We start from the raw sequence: 17422 nt of genomic DNA, 5'->3' as shown, positions 1-17422 counted from the left end.
AACCTCTCAAAATGGAAGTTAATAACAGGGTACATCACAGAGCTAACCAATTTAGCCCCAGAGCTGCACAGAGACAGCTAAATCACACATGCACTGCACACATAAATACACACCTGTCTCTATGGACTAACTACTGAAGCTCTGTATGTGCTGTGTGGGGAAGTGGGATCAAATTGGCCCCTCAGACAGGGATGTTTCCATGGAACCAAGTCTATTAACTAGAGTTCATTTCTAAAAAGGAGCACATAATTTATACATCAACACATAATCTGCATCAACTGGCAGCTGATGAACACACTTTGTTCATATCCGGTGTAAAAAGGAAAACTCTTCACCCTTCTTCTCACAATTTTGCAGCCCGAGACTTGAGACTTCCCCCATGGATACTCGGTGGACAGTCGCCACTTGTGCAATTGCATGCTTGGGTGTACTTAATGTTGGTTCTTGTCCAATCATGTACTTGAATGCAAATTAAGTTGCTCACTTTGCTCAGCGGTGGCCCGGCTTAAGCCTCTGCTTTAATGCAATTCAAGTTCAACTGAAGTTCAGGCAACCCTCTTGCATCTGTGGCAATTTTTCAGTAAGCCACGCAACCACCAGACTGAGCAGAGATGGAAACATACAACTGTAGACTATCTATGTTCCTTTATGATATAAAGTGACTGATCTACAGTTTCCTTTAAGTTTTCTTGTGACACCAGTGGGAAAAAAACTAACACTGCATCCAATGAGCCTTAATCACCCACCAGATTAGTCTTGGTTCAGTTGTGGGTGACTGCCTCCATTTGCCTGAGAGTGGCAGCTGGCTTCAGGGACACATTAACTCAGACTATGGCCTGTCAACACTTCACCAGACTCTCATACTGACAGAAATCCTACCCCGCTGTGTGAGAGGAGACTCGGGACAACTGTGATGGATGTCATCGTTAGACGCAGCCCTAAAACTTTATTAATTTAGGAAAGTACTCATCTTGTTAGTGACATTAGTTAAGTCTCAGTTTTGCAATAAATACAGGCTCAAAGATTCCATTTTCAAAGAGAGACAAAAGTGGTGGAGCACTTTGGTGTGATGACCCAAAAAATAAACAATCACTCTGCATAAAACATCAAGGAATTGGAAATGTAAAGTCCAAAAGCCTGATAGGGGCAAAGTCTACAAGTAAATGGCCTTAATATGAGGAAGACACTGGCCTAGTTATAAGGGACAATGAATCAAACTGCCCTTTGTCAGAAATTCATAACGCCTAAATAATAGCTTTCTAAATGCCTTCATCAAAGCCCTTCATTCAGTCCATCCAGAAAATGTATGTATCCAGGTTCTCCTTTAAATTGCTAGAATCCATAATGGCTGAATCTAACAGGACACACTTTATCTCACAGGAGGAATTTGTGGTCAGTAAAGTTATTTAGATAAGGATGGTGACATGAAGGATGGTAGCGCGGATGTGCGTGCGTTTCTTGTCCAGTGTTTCCCAATGATGGACTCGAACGAGTGGAGACATAAAACTAAGACAGTGCCCCGACGAATCAGCCTCAAATCTGTTGTCAAGTTGTGTTGATGGCGTCAGTGAGAGGTCTGACAGCCAGAAGCAGCTTTGACATTGATGACACTGATGACACTCACTGAACTCGCTGAAGCATTTATTGGTAAAAACCAGGGCCACTCGTTTCCTCTGAGCTGTGTATCTGTGATTCTCACAGGAATCAATATGTAAATCTACAGTGGACAATTTTGCTTAATTTGGACAACAGTAGCCCTAGCAAGACATTAATGCTAGCAGTTACTCATAAAACCTCAAAATGGTACCGACTAGTTATGATTAATTGATTAGGTGATTGACAGGAAATGAATCAATAACAAATATGGCAATCTATTAATCATTTAAATTGTTAATTAAGCAACAATGTTAAATGTGGATGAGATTTTGCTGCTTTTCTCTGTTTTATATATATATATATATATATATATATATATATATATATTAGTAAATATGATGTTTTTAGATTTTTGAGTGTTGGTAGGACAACAAGTTGTCACCGTGGCCATTTTTTTAAACTACTTTTGGACATTGAATACAATAAAGGACCAAATGATTTATCAATAATGAAAATAAACTGTTTGTTGCAGCCCCAAAAATTTTCACACACACACACACAAAATGTGAGAGACTGCCTGTACATTGTTCAGGAAACCAAAAAAGAAAAATAGCATATATGGCAGTGGCACCCAAGCCGAGATGACTTGTCTCATAAAAGCAGAACACACGGCCACCCGGCCACCCGGCCCAGCTATACCCCGGAGAGCAGGATGTTATCACAAAGCTTTTAGTTGTGCTCCCACACTGGGGTCCTCTGTGAGTTACAGTGGGCAATCTGTTCTCTCTGGTTCACATTACATCACAGGTCCGGCAGCCTGTAAATCCTCCCAATGAAACATGATTCGAGTCAACCTCTGAGACATTATAGACACCTTTGGGACAAAGCATGCATAGTCAGCTCATACCCAAATGTGCCAATTGCTGCTGCTGCTCCACTGTCTGTGTGAGGACCACAAATAGCCACCCACTTATTAATACTTATTCTGAGCTTTTCCTGTGAAATATCCCTCACAAATCCCATGGGTAAGTGGACAGTAAGTGTGACAGGATATTAGCATAGTTAATGAGGAACTGATGTCCTTTGGCTAATCACAAATGCTAATATATCCTGCTCTGTCCTTTCTTATGATGAGTGGAGTAGACACTGAATGACATCCATGTCCTTTTAAGATTAATTATGGTAAATACTTCTTCAGGATCTTGGGCGGTTTTTGAGGTGGTTGTGCTATGCAAGACCTTTGTGCCCATGTACATGTTTACTTTCATTCATCCTCCTTTCTGAGCTCTTCATAAAGTAGTTCATTGTAAAATGTGATAATAAAAAAATGTGCAATTATTTCTGCCTCATAATCCTCAGAAGACTGAGGTTCTTGTTCATGTTTTTAGCAGAAATGATGTTGGCTAAATCATTGATATGCTAGCTAGGGGCTGTTGGAATTTTCAACACTGTTGCCAAAGGGATAAGTGGAGGAGAGTATGCAGGCAGAAATAAGGTCATGCACAGCTCAGGTTTGGATTTTGGGATTCAACATCAATGTTATTTAAATGAAACAAAAGGTTGCCTGATTAGACGTTCAGCAAACAAATGATGGAAACTAGAACAGGAAAAGCAAGCCTATGCAGCAACACAAGGAGCGGAAACAAGGCATTGGATGCCAGTGTCCAGGCTGAGGAACCAGGTGTTTTGACCTACTTTTTCTGAACTTGAAGGTAGATAAGAGTCGACCGCCCCCAAAAATCACACAAAGTAATCGGGAGCACAGAGATGGAAAAGGCAGAACTACAAAATGGGGATGAGACAACTTGGACTGAGTGGGTAGCTCTCCATAGGAGTGAAGCAGTCTGAGGCCAAGTGTTCTCTATTCTTAGTCTGTCAGACCCAAAAATGTGTCTGTTTCCTCTTCAAAACTGGGTTGGTGTCCTGTTTAAGCTGCCTCCTCCTGTACCTGCACCCAGAAATCCGCAAAATCAAGACTGGGCCACAATCGCATCATCGCTAATCTTTCACTCCATTAAATTAACGGTCTGCAGCGAGGAGCAGCTCCGGCTTGGTTTTGTTTTTTTTGATTAAAGTACTGTGATGTTTCATAATGGTTTATCCTGATCAAGTGCAAAAACAACATCTGTACTTAAATGTTTGAATGTACATCTCTGCTGATTCTGTGTGATGAGCTAAAGGAAGCTATCAACAGGAGGTCTATAATACTCTCCGGACTTGACACACCTGTCTCTGTACAACAGAAAGAGGAACAGGGAGACAGACGAGGAGAAAGTAAAACACATACGGTTTAGTTTATGTATTCTTACAATGTTATGGAAAAAGGCAGTGAAAGAAGGAAAGAAAATCAAATACTGAAATCTCAGTATAGAGTTGCAACATATGAGACTTGACAGGATAGATGTAGGTTAAACAAGCAACGGTTCTGCTGACATAATGATGAAAATAAAATAACAAGGTTTGTGGTAAGTAGTAAAGCTACGATGGCAACAGCAATATTTAGAGAATGCATTGTTTTACCGCAGAGAGACCGCAACGATCCCAAAGAAAAAATGCCTCACTACGCCATTTAAAGTAAGCAGCCGTTTTCCTGCATATGCCATGCAGCTTATGTGTGAAAACTCATAATAGATTTACTGGACAATTCTGATGACAGACTACTCCATGTTTCATGGGAGTCACTTTATGGGCAGGACATACTGGTGAACTCCTTTTGAAAACATTATTAGATATTGGGGCTAAAACTTCTAGAAGGATGTTTTCATAAACTTAGAAGCTATTTAATCAGGTGACAACAAAGTGGCAATAGCAAGGACTGTGAGAATCATACTACAACTCTAAGATGACAGATTATTTCAAGGATCTTACCTCTAGTCTTTGCACCATCTCCCTGATGTCTTCTCCGCAGTTGTCGTGGGCTGACAGCATAATACACTCCCCGCGCTCATAGAAGATCTTAATGCTCATAATCCCTGAGGTCCATCCAATGACGTCACGACAAGAGCAGTTGAAGACCACATTTTTTGATTCTTCCTCGATGAGCACAATAAACTCATTGGATATGCCGAGCAAGCAGTCCACGTCCATTGACTGGCCAAAGTCCCGGGCACGGACGCTCCAGGTGATGGCTCCCACACTGAACAGATGTGCATCCTTCCTGGGTTTCACCTTCTCCTTCTTTTTGGCTCCGAGGGTGATGAAGCTGAATTTGACAGCATTGTCAATAGTAGCTGTACTAACAAAGTTCTCAGCCAGGTCCTTCAGGTACTCCTGCCGCGTACGAGTTGCCATGGCTCGGAACTTCTCTGACTTGTGTGCTGCATTTTCTCCATTGATGACCTTGGCAAGCAGAAAGTCCCTGAAAACTGCTGACTTTGGGAAAGTTACAGACTTGGGAATAGGAGGGCCAAAAGGAGGCACATCTTTAGATCTGGACACGGCCACGCTGGAAAACAGTATGGAATCAATAAAGCAAATGTGGTGATGACAGTTAAGAGGAACTTAAACAAGTGAAGGAGTATTGAACTGTTTGAATAATGAGCAGCCATTTGAGTGTTGGAATTACATGCCTTTCGGGGAAATTATTTCTGGTGGGAAGACTGAGAGGAGCTCAGACTAATCTTGCTCTATTTAACAAATGCTATGTTATTAACAAGAGTCATCTTGACTTCAGAAACACTCGAGGAGAGAGTTGTAAGTCATAATTTCAAGGTGTCTCTGAAGATAATAACTGTATCATCACTGAACAGATCAAAAGAGCATTGCGATTCTTGCACATTACTATGAAGGCATGACAGAATCCACAGAAAGCACTCAGCAGGCTATTATTATTCTTTCAAATTAAGTACTCTTAAAAGTTCATGTAGAGCAATTTGGCATGAAGACATGTATGCGAAGCATACCAAAAGAAACACATCCCCCTAAACTGTCTTGAGGATATTATTATTATTTGCTTCTTATCCCAGGGTAAGGAGAGCCTTGCAGGTGTGGTGTGTGCTTGTTCTATTTACCTGTAGCAGACGTTATCAGTGCAGGGGTTGTGGACTTTGACGATAACAAACACATGTTGGAAATGAGAGCGGATGTGTTTTGGAGTGAAAGGAAGGGCTCCGGGCTCCTGGAATACTATGGTGACGATGTCATTGCCAATGTGCCTCTTCCTTAATAACTAAGAAAGGAGGGAGGAATTTGAGTCAAATACAAGGAAAAGGCATCACATGAAGGGTGAATATTGTACCATAGTGTAAACAGATTTATGACCATTCATTCTTTAAGATTAAGTTTAAAATGAAACCCATTCTCTTTTTTTAGTTTTAAAGAGGGACTATATATGTAGGTTTTACTAAACAAAAGGCCATGAGTGAAAATGATAGGATTTGGGTAAATGACAAAACAAAGTACAAGTAGAGAAGACAAAGGCATTCAGCTTATGTAGTAAATGTTTTATTATAGGGAGAATGTGTTACACTGTGATGCTTTAAGTCGTAGCTAAACCATCTTGGGCCAAACTCTGCAGGAGAACACCACTTGAGCAGGTTGATTCTTCCCACTCTGAAAGCATGTGAGTGCACAAGTCAAGGAAATCCCCATAACAATTTAATGTCAAGTGACAAATTCCATGTAATGTCTGTGGCATCAGTACCAGCACCACACCGAGCACAACACCAAACTATTTACAGAGCTCTAAACACAACTGCAGATTTACTAAGCGATACAGCTTCGTGTCTTGATTCTGAAATGTTATGTTTGACCTCAAAATAAAGGGCTTTTTTGGGTGAAGGACACATATTCCCCCAAACCCAATTTAGACTGTTTGTATTGTTGGATTGTGCAGATAGTTAACCTCATTCTTTGGCTACTATAAGGTTGTCACCGAGGGTCAGCAAGAGCCTGAAACAAGCAGGATTAGAGGGTCCAGAGGTGAATTGGAAAGGATGAATGGATGAGTGAGGTGAGCTCTGCTTTGGCCTGCTAGAAGATTAGCACCAGGGATTAAATTTAATTACCCCAATTCATGAAATACAATTGGAGGAGAAGAAAGTGAAAGAACCCCCCACCCCAATCCTGCCTATCTGACTTTTTAGATGCACGTGATAGATTTGGGTCTCTGCAGTGTTTCACTGTACATCCTGCCTCTGACACACTTACCAGCCCTTCAATATCATCACTGTTGAGATCTGTGCAGGGTTGTACCCACATGTTGTTATTATGGGCTCAAAAAGTACTCCCATACAAGCAGTGAAGAGACTAAGATGGTGAACCTCTTTATCGCTTATTGCTTTATCGGACCATTGCTCTCCAGTCCACCACTACATACACTTAATTCCACTTGTTAGTACAGACACGGAAGCCCATCTAATATCACGTCAGGTCCAGCCCCTGGGGAGGCATTGATTAAAATCCTACTATGGGGTACAGTTACCATGGCAATGTTCATGCTCTCAACTGATAAGTCATTGCCGTGGCAAAATGAGTAACTAGGGAAGACGGAAAGGAGTCCGGATTGAAGATATCCTCAAAGAAAGCTGGTCAGGGACCACCATTATCCCCATTAGACTCTGGCTGACCACACAGTAAAGAAAACATGGTGGTCGGCCGGACAGGATAGAGTGTGTGGAGTTTACTGACCTGCTGTCTGTTGTTGGGTGTGTAGGGGAGCATGGTGGAGACGTGAAACATCAGCTCATAGTCCTTATATGTGGTGTAGAGAGAATGCGTCCCTGTGGAGTCCGCTGCAACACAGGTCAGGCAAGTAAAGGTCTCAGGCCTCATTATAAAAGGGCCACTGTATTAGATAAGCTGATGATATAACTGAACAGATGTCAAGTTTAAAGATATATAGGCTTAAAAAACATTAAGCACTATGAAACAGAACAGAGTATCTGCACTCAGCAGGATTAGAAGTGTGTGGACTTGCACTTTGGGAATGTTTAGTTTGATATGCGTGTAATGTGTGTTTTATCTCACTCTTGTTATCCAGCTGAGCTCTGTACTTGGTGAAGCCTTTGAGGCGCACCCTCTGGCCGAGCAGATCCAGGAACTCCTCCAGTGCTGGTCCAGCACTCTCGTTGTTGTACATCTCCTCTTCTGTGCTCTGGCCCGCCTTGCAGTAAAGCACTCCCACCTTGTGCTGGAAGCTTAGCTGGAATGAGAAACATACACAGACACTCAGTGAATAAGTATCGTGTCCTGTCGCTGATATGTATCACACATCCCACTCATACATACTGTACATTTTGCACTCAAAGCATGAGAGTGCCTTCCATCATGTCACAGCTAACGTGGAGGCCTTCATAACCCTTCTAGGTAAGAGCTGAAATCCCCCTTTGTGAAGTCAGGCCATGAACTCTCAGGAGCTCTGAGCAGAGTATAAATCAAGACGAGCTAATAACTGCAACATAAGAGCAGCTATAGGGCAACAAAAGAATGAATTACAGAAATATGGCAGGATAGCTTTGGTTTATGGCAGAAAACTCTATAAGCTGCCAGGAATTGCATTTTAATCCTTGCTTAAAAAAAAAAAAAAAAAAAAAAAAAAATAGAGACTTCCTTAAACAATACTTGTGTTTGTCCTCATTGTAGCAGTGAAATACTACTAAGAGGCATTGAATGGCAACAACATTGATCTCCTAACACCCCAGTAAAAATACTCTTGATTCAGTCATTGCTCAACAAAGACAGCGTCAAAAACGATAAATGTCTAATTCATAACAAGGAGTATTCATAGACATATACCAACCAGATCTCACAGGTTTTAACACTGCAAGCATTAATATTATGCAGAAATGACAGGCCTGATATGAACTTGTCTCAGGAAGAGACAGGAAGAAATAAAACATCCGGAGTGATTGTTCTTGCAAGGTGAGAGTGAGAGCTCTCTCCACCGACGTGAATCTTTTATGGCTTACAGCTCCCTGATGCTGGCCCAAAAAAGAAGAGTCGGGGGGGTTGGTGGGGGTGGTGGTCCAATATTCACAGCTGTTAACAGTGAAATCTTTAACCTGGGTGAATGTGTCAATAAGCAAGTCGAAAAGGTTTCTCAGAATGTGAATGCCAGCAAATGATCTATATACCAGAAACAAAGTGGAACTGTCTTTTTTCTCCGTTACAGGTTCACGGTGTGCTCCTGACACTGTTGCCATAATGACTTCCTCTATCAGGCAGGCTGCTCTGCACTAAAGATCCTGCAGTGAACTATTATACCATCAAGCACAGTGGAAAAGGCATGATGTGCAGTGATGTGGTCTTCTATTTTTCATCATGCATTATGTGGACTCACTTAACCTCCTGCTCCTCTTAACAGACTGGCCGACGGCAAGGACAATCGCATTGCCCTTTGGTGCAAATTTGGTGCTGACAGAAGAGTGCAAACACATCGGGACACATAACACGTATACAGATGAGTAAGACTCCTGAGGTGAAGCTCATTTTGTAACCACCTTTGATGTGTTTTGTGGTCGCATCAGCTATATCCCATTTAACACATCTGTGATTAGCTAAAATATTCCACTTGCTATAAATTGGAGCAATAAGTTGATAGAAAGCAGTAATTTTGTCTCTCTTTCTATATCTTTTTCCTTCAATTTTCCTCTCCCTCTATCTGTACAGAGCTGGAGGGTACTGAAAACACTCCTTCTCTTTAACAAAAAAACAACAACTATAAAATGCAAAGATGGAAAGAGACCAAATGAGCGGAGAGAGAAATGAGGACAATGTTCCCCTTGGAGAGCTCCGGGATGCACCTGAGGGATACAGCAGTGTCCTAACACAACACACAACATCACTGTGACATCTGTCTGCACTGCAGCGTCCCGATGCAGCAAAAATCCAAAAATGCGGCTCCTGAAACCTGGTTACAATCATCATGCACCATTACACAAACATCTATTGCTGTTTTGGGGCAGAAGCGTTTAAGTTCCACAGCAACAATATCTAAAAAAGGGGAACATGGAATGTAGATGAGGGGGGAACAAATTCTGGTCACTACATAATTTCACCAAGTCAGTCCTCAAGTTTCAATATCATGACAGGGGGAGATTAATTTACATAAGGGAGAAGTGATTTTTTTTGGCTCTGCAACAGCCTAGACCAGTAGGTGGTAGATTCTCCTGAACTTGTGGAACGAATTTCATTTAAGACTGAATTATACTTCAGAGTTGGACTGTTGCTGTGGGCATCAGGAATGATTCATTATCCTGCAAAGGCTTTACCTGTTGACTATTGTAAGACAGCTGCAAAACTTGATAGAATAAATGCATGCTACTGCTCAATTGTCTTTGTTCACCTTTTGATACAATGCACCGCATTGAAAATAGTTTTCTAGGTCAGGAAGAAGGTTGTTTGTTCAGCATTACTGAGAGGGAAAGAATAGTAGCCTTTCTCTGACCTCTTCAATATTGTCTAACCATCACCACACACCATTATGTGTAGTTACATTTTTAAAAGAGACCATGCAGACACCTGCAGGCGAGCCATTATCTTGTTCAGATCCCTGCTTTTATTATCATGAATTATAAATTAAAGCTTAAAATGACACTTTTAATTCTGAAACCGATGCAGCTGATAAAACCGTTTCTATTAAATTATGTCATATTCCAGATTTTAGTCTTTAGATGGAAATAACAGATATATAGGCATTTTACATCAATTGCTTTCTTAGAAAATTTTATCTTTTGTGTTTTCTATCACCTAAAATCACATCTCAAACTCTGACATGTGATCTAAAATACATTCACATATGCTCTGTTCTTTTCTTACATCCAGGACGATTACAGCACAGTCTACAACACTGCTTTCATGGATATTCTTTCTGCAGAACTGATCATGAGGATATTCTGAAGGCTGTCTTGCTCCAGGATACTCCCAGTCCCCCAGGCGTGCTTTCTGTTCACGGCAAAAAAAGAAGCCTTTTCACACACATATGCACACTCCAACACAAAAACAGAGGAATCCTCTACAGTGTGCATACACACAAAAAAAATCCTCAGATAAAGCTTTCTGCATGCGGTAGAAGAAAATGATGCACTCAAATAAACAAACAGGCCTGGCAGACTACTCTAGTTCTCGGTTGAGAGCTGCAGTTCTTCCTGTCCAATATTAGCTTCCTCTCATAAACACATGCACTGGGCGGTGAAAGTCCAGCTTGGTTAAAAAGAAGATTACGGGGTGCTTGGCATATTAAACACGGCAAGTGCAACATTAATGATTAAAACAGGAGAGTACAAAAATACTGATGTCCAAATATAAAACTGGCCTCCACTGGGCGTTTGGTTTGAGGTCTGTGAGGAGGAGTGCCAGTTGGAAGAGCTTTAAGCCCCACTTATCCTGGGCTCTCCTCCTCTGAAAGTAGTTTCTTAGATTACTTTATTGCACCCCCCCAACCATGTGTCAGTTTCAGTGTTTTATCAAAGTCTGTATCTGAAGACAGTCTCTAATACCAAAGCCATGGGGAGTAGAGGTGCGGAAGATGAATAATCTCCCGTATCAGCTCATTCAGATCTGGCAGGAAGAACTTCCTAGAGCACTTACTTACAAAGTTACTTTGTAATAATTGGATACACAAAGTCTGTCATCGTCTTAAGTGCATTTAACTTGCTTTAGAGAGGACACTACACTGCTCTTGTTTGTGTGAGTAACACAACCTTAATATACAAGAGGGACATGGCTGACACTTTCTATTATAAGAGCCTTTCCCCTGTCAATCGGAAGGATAGGCTCATGCTAATGAATGTAATTACACTAATAAGCAGCCAATTCTCTGATAGTAAAATAAGCAATACCGCACTAGCTAATCCCCCACTGCTCCTTTCCATCTTGCATTTTCATTAGATGAGAAATGAAAGGCCTTAAGATCACACAATGATTCTATTTCTGACACATGCAAAAATAGACAGCCCATACCACTAACAGCCATTTTATTCAAACAGAGATAATGCAAGATGACATTTACCACCATTCAGGCAGAATACCAAATCACCTGCTCCCAGATAAGTAAGTTGTCAAAAGTGAGTTACTTTAGCTTGAGTGTCCTATCAGCAGAAAATGTGTGTCAAAGTAGTCGATGCTAGCTACAGAGAGTGTGGGATTCATATTGATTCTTTTGAATCCAAGTGTGATATTGGCAGTCTTGTGGCTCCAACAGTGAGTCTGTGTTCATCTATAATAAGCAACCCACATATGGGATAAAAGGTTCCTGCTATTTGAAGTTAATTGCTCCCGTTTGCATCTATATCTGACGCAAATGTCAGAAACAGAGACAGATTATACCTTTAAAAAAATCCATACTTTAATATCAATACAGCCCATCATTCGGAAACATTATTCATAACACTGAATTTGGCAGTGATGGTTTTAAAATGAAACTACTGTATTGGAAAATCTGTGCGGAGGAGGCTACGGCTTCAAGGAATAGTTCCTTATTTTGGTAAATATGCTTATTTACAAAGAGTAAGATGAGATGATTTATATCGCTCTCATATCTGCCGCTATAGCAAGCAGCTGGTTAGCTTAGCATAAAGGGGGAAATAGATAGCCTTGCTCTGTGGGAAAGTAACAAAAACCATCTACTGGTACCTTGAAAGTTCAGTAATTATCACGCTATATCTCGTTTGTTTCATCCACATAAAACCCAAAGTGTAATAAGAAAAAATTAGTTTTGAAGGGTTTACGTGGAGTACCATTTCTTATCTGAACGCAGTGACTTCCTGGAGTCTCCACTGGTTGCCTGGCAACCTCACAGTGATGAAAAGACTCAAGTCATTTCATCCAGACAAGTATTAATCCTGCATATAACATAACCCGAACCCCATAAAACAACAAATTTTAGTTTTTACATTGTGCCTTTTGTACAAAGAGTAAACAGACGCATTTCCTAAAATGTCGTACTATTCCTTTAATAACTACCATTCGACAAATTTCCCTTTTCAAGACACTTAAACGCAGATTGGTCCAGTGCTGCTCAACAATCATCAGGACACTGTGGTGGCACATTGAGGACATCTCAGTGTACTCACCCCCTGCTCGTCCAACTTGAGTAGCTGCTCCGGGACCTTGGGGGAGTTGAGGGCCAGCCTCAGACACTGGATATTAAGCTCAGGGATGACATATTCGAGCACCTCTTTCAGCGGCAGGCCGCGGGCCGTCCCATGTCTTGCAGTAGATGGAATGGCGTCCTCTAGGATTGCTCCACGTAGTGTGGTCAGCTGAAAAAAATTGACCGATGGTGAAGTTTCACCAGTTAAGTCAACTGTCTTCCGTTTGTCTTGTTAGGTCTTGATGTGCTCAGTCGCATGTGCGCACTTCCCATTTAATATACCTGTGAATCAGTGATTTCCATTCATTTGGATCTCATAGTCCGCACTTTGCTTGGGCCATTATATATTATTTCAAAATGTTCAAATTGAAAACCAGGCTTATACTGTATGCTATCTGCTGTGTGAGCCAGTGATAATCCTTTTATGTTATGCCATATTAATGAGGGCAGTGGCTCCATTGGAAGGCATTAGGAGCTCACATTCTAAATAATTAAGATTAAGCACTAGATGTTAAGTGGTATTTTACTATTAAGATCATTAATGTGCCAGTAAACGTTGACCCAAACAGTTTCAAAACACCCAATCTGTGTTGTTGTTTGGAATGTCAGACACATTTATGCCCGTAAATCCCATTTCCATCCGCTCAGCCTGTGGACATGAATGTCAGCAGTCAATGGCTGTCCGACAGAGATGCTTTCTGAAAAGCAGATTACTTAACAGACTCAGAGAGGAAAGGAGAGTGAGAGTGGGACAGAGAGTGCTGATGCTAAATGATATGAGTACATGCAAATAGACGCTCCAGTGGTTGGGGAGTTAAAACATTTTCTGCGTGCTACTTGCAGGGCCACCATGACCCAGATACATTGTTTTATCGTGGGAGTGGTGCTTTAAACCAAGAATGGCACTGGATATCAGTGACATTTCCCTGCCTGACACATCTGTTGCACCTGAATTATTCAGTGAATGAGACCACCCAGCATCAATCAAGGAAAGGCTTCTGGGAGACTGTGCATCCCAGTTTGTGGATTAATCATGCTGTGTGTACACGCGCGTGCATATGCGTGCACGCGTGGATGTGTGAGAGTGTGAGCGAGCGAGGACGATCCCACCGATTCTGATAGACTGCCTCAGTGTTTGCATGACTGGCCAACTGAGTCACAACTGACAAAGAATCACTGGACACATTAGGGTACTAGGAGCAGATTCCTCCTCTTGTTTTCAGGGGTACTGAAGCATCCCTACACTCTTGTACTGCTTGACTGAGCCCCGAACTGAGTGACCTTAACATGTCAGGCTGAATGCAATATATGAGAAATATCATTTAAAAGCATGAAATATCCTTTAAAAGAATGTTCTGGCTTGTAAGTCAATTCTTTAATAGAGCGTTAGAAATCACGCAGGTTTGCTGTGCCATGCATCTGTAATAGTTCAAGGCTAATCTGACAATAAGCAGGACAGTAAAAGTGCACATTGGTGTATGATATTTACCTGACTGGTTCTGAAGGTGACTCGATAATTGTACTGCATTCCATCTTTCTCCTTCCCATCGTCCAGTCGCTCCCTGCGGACACTGACTGCCACAGGGCCCAGATTGTCATCTACGCCAAAATAGTTTTGATGTTCTGCAGGTCGAGCAAGAAAGATCGGAATTAAGTACACACAGCAGACATCACATTATGTGCTCTGAGTTGACATCAACTTCAATGAACTGAAAAACCTCTAGTTCCAAGAAATCTTGCAAAGTTGTGAAAATTGTCATCAGCACACAGAAATAGACTTGAGTGATGAATTTATTGGGGCTTTTTGTATCTGGACTCACACCACCACAGTTAGACATAGGCATACTCATGTCATTCTATAGACTGTGCAGGAAGAAGAATATATTGGGAGAGACAGACAAGGATACAGATTCCTGGCTACATTTAAACATAGGACAAAGTAGTTACATGGTATGTGCCATAACCCACTAGGCCACCAGGATGTCCCCTCTGGTCAGGCTCAGAGTATTTTTGTCCTTTAGTGGAACATAAGCAGAACACTTTCTGACATTTGAGGGATTGACAAACCAACTTATGGACTTTGTTCAAAACCCAGGGCCTGTGGATGTTGATGCTGACTGAACAATTCAGTCAAGAATAAGTCATGTTGAAGTTTAAAGGCCGGATTGATACATAGTTAGATGACAGTTACACACCAGACTGGCACCACAAAGTTGCCATGTGGTGTTCCTTCTTTCCAGCAGGTTTGTATTGTGAGTTATAGTGATAAATGTAATAAACACTAGGGGGGCTAGCAGGGCTCTAGACCTTTAGTCTTGTTTGTTTTAAGCATTATAGATCCATTACTAATTTCCGTCTTAATAAATAAAAAGTAGTAACCGCCTAAATAAGACATTACAAATACAGTGTACTTAATGAGAATATTGTGATATAGTATCATTGTAAAACATAGATAGTTATGTGTGTATGAGTGTTATGTGTGTGTGTATAGGACATGGGCAGGGGGGAAGGGCTTTGCTCAGGGAAATACTTTTTGTGTGCAAACACTCCCTAATCCAGGGTAAAGCTGGGGAGAAAGACCTGGATTCAGCAGACAACAAAAGAAAAACCTCAGCAGGGACTCAAAGCACTGACATTCCCAAAGAGATTTCTGCAGACGTTTAGACATTGCATCCATGCAGAGCATGCAATGTAAATACTCTGATTCTTGTCATTGTGGCATTAATTTTTGGGCAAAGAACGGATCAGCATGAATAATAAATTTACTGTATGTCGGCAGTGCGGGATTAACCGTCTGAGGAATACATGGCTTGTCAGGGACAGTGGACTGAGGGGAAATGCTCTGTGACACATAAGGTCAATGGTGGTAGGAGGGCTGCCTATGTATGTGAGGGCACAAGAGATCCGGCTACCGACGGCACAGTGAGGGAGACAGTGTCGATTGTAAAGTCTTTTGTCGAGACATTTATATAACATGTCACTGGTCCTCATGACTTTGTGTTGACAATTTGCCAACGGATGAAAAATGGATGACTTTGATTGTCATGTCAAATAATGCCTCTTTCCCGTGTGTCGCTCCACACTTCAGAAATGCCTTCAAAGTCTACAGTACCAAGTCCTACACTCTATGGCCTTACTTTTTACATTTGTGGCACTAAAACTTAATTTGAGGTCACATATCTCCATATAAGACACGGTTTACATAAGAAATTATCAGCGACCCAGCCGCAACCCAGTCCCAGACTGCCCAGTGATGACTACTGGGCAGCAAAGATATGATCTGACAAGAACCCATCATCCATCCATCCAGAGTCCACGCCAGAGTGCTTTCCATCGTTCTTACTTATGACAGATGTAAAGTGGCAAAACACTGAGCAAATAAAGGAATCTGCTTACTTTTGTAGTAGAATTAACAAATTACCTTATTTTTAACTTTACCATATCATTTTTTTTTGGCATGTTGTCTTGACTGAATGCACTTGAAAGTCTCTACTAATCTCCACTAATGTGTTTTCTTAATGTTAATTCACATGGATGTTTAAACATCAGTGTGCAGATGTATATGCAGGGTTTGTTTTCACATTCATCTGCTAATTGGGGAACATTTCTCTGTGCTCAACTTCACTCTCAGCAATTAACACAAGGATGGGTGTGGATGAAACGTGTCCATTAGGGCAGCCATGGGGGGCAACGCTGCTGTTGCTATGGGAAGGAGGTCTTTAGGCAATCAATAAGATCAATGTTCAGCCCAGGTTGATAAAAGCTTTCCCTAAAGTGGTGACACGCTGTCATGTTTGTGTGTGTGTGCGTGCGATTGTGTGCCTGTTTTTATGTGTGTGTGTGTTTGTGGTGAAGCAGAGGTGATGACAGACTTGTCTCTCCGATAAAACACCTCATGAAAAAAGGGCAAGGGCTACATCCCCATACTGTAAAAAAAGACCTCTTCTGTAAAAGCTATAACATCAAAATGAAACTGACGGCAACACGGGGCATTTGGCCTGCATTACCATAGAAAGGTTAATACATAACAACACTACAGCAGTTTTGGTAGTGAGTGAGGCAACATTTCACGGTAAATGATATTCAGAGTACAGTAATCATACTGTAATTGGAGCAGATCTGAAATTGTCTCAGGAATATTTTAATGCAGTGAATCTTTTTGATGAGGCATCTCTCCGTGTGAAAGGTGAAGCAGCTGTTTTCTGGGGAGGCTTAAGAATGGGTAATTCAATCCGCTGAGAGCAGTGAACAGAGATCCACAGACAGTGGGAAAAACATACATGTATAATGTGGTGATGAGCTGGGGTAAGCATGGTATTTTCCGTGTCAGTCTCATAGGTGTTTTAATGAGGGGACCTGGGACCTTGGCATAGTTTTCCTGACCCTAAAGTTTCATAGGAGGGGTCCTCACACCCCTGCGGCCCCCACTGGGAACAGCTGCAACACACCCTCTCGCTCACCTCTCTCTTCTCACATGACTAATCACAGTTTCTCCGCAGGGTTCAGGACAATATCACAAGGAGGACATGACCACTCCTCTGCAGAGGAACTGAAACACACACCCTCACACCCAACACAAGCCTGCTATTGTTCTGGCCGTTATTTCATCTGGTCCTACAAAATTAACGGGGCCGTCAAGATATGACCCAGTGAGCAGAGGCTGTTCCATTTGGGAACTTGCTATCACACAGCATTGAGCGTAGTCATGTTTCAAGGAAATGGATTTGGCCTGGAAAGTCTAACAATCTTCAAAATTGAGTCATTTAACTCTTCCTGTATAATCACTGTTATCAC

At 41.6% G+C, this 17422-nt stretch overlaps 1 protein-coding gene across 7 annotated transcripts in view; it reads right to left on the bottom strand.

Moving 5' to 3' along the window:
- The window catches only part of LOC123983935 (signal-induced proliferation-associated 1-like protein 2), a 75667-nt gene that overhangs the window by 29297 nt on the left and 28948 nt on the right, over positions 1–17422 (bottom strand). For 5 of the 7 annotated variants that reach the window (XM_046070387.1, XM_046070388.1, XM_046070386.1 and 2 more), the window contains 7 exons: positions 14118–14251; positions 12609–12797; positions 10354–10479; positions 7564–7738; positions 7225–7328; positions 5607–5764; positions 4465–5041 (listed from right to left, as the gene is read on the bottom strand). In XM_046070387.1, coding sequence (XP_045926343.1) covers positions 4465–5041; positions 5607–5764; positions 7225–7328; positions 7564–7738; positions 10354–10479; positions 12609–12797; positions 14118–14251 — 1463 coding nt within the window. The remainder of the gene's footprint in view (positions 1–4464; positions 5042–5606; positions 5765–7224; positions 7329–7563; positions 7739–10353; positions 10480–12608; positions 12798–14117; positions 14252–17422) is intronic. The other 2 variants (XM_046070389.1, XM_046070393.1) reach the window with 1 other exon arrangement.

The sequence above is a fragment of the Micropterus dolomieu genome, linkage group LG15, assembly GCF_021292245.1.
Source record: "Micropterus dolomieu isolate WLL.071019.BEF.003 ecotype Adirondacks linkage group LG15, ASM2129224v1, whole genome shotgun sequence".
NCBI classification, from domain to species: Eukaryota; Metazoa; Chordata; class Actinopteri; order Centrarchiformes; family Centrarchidae; genus Micropterus; species Micropterus dolomieu.
Note: the sequence above shows the minus strand (reverse complement) of the source record. Positions and strands in the feature narration are given on the sequence as shown.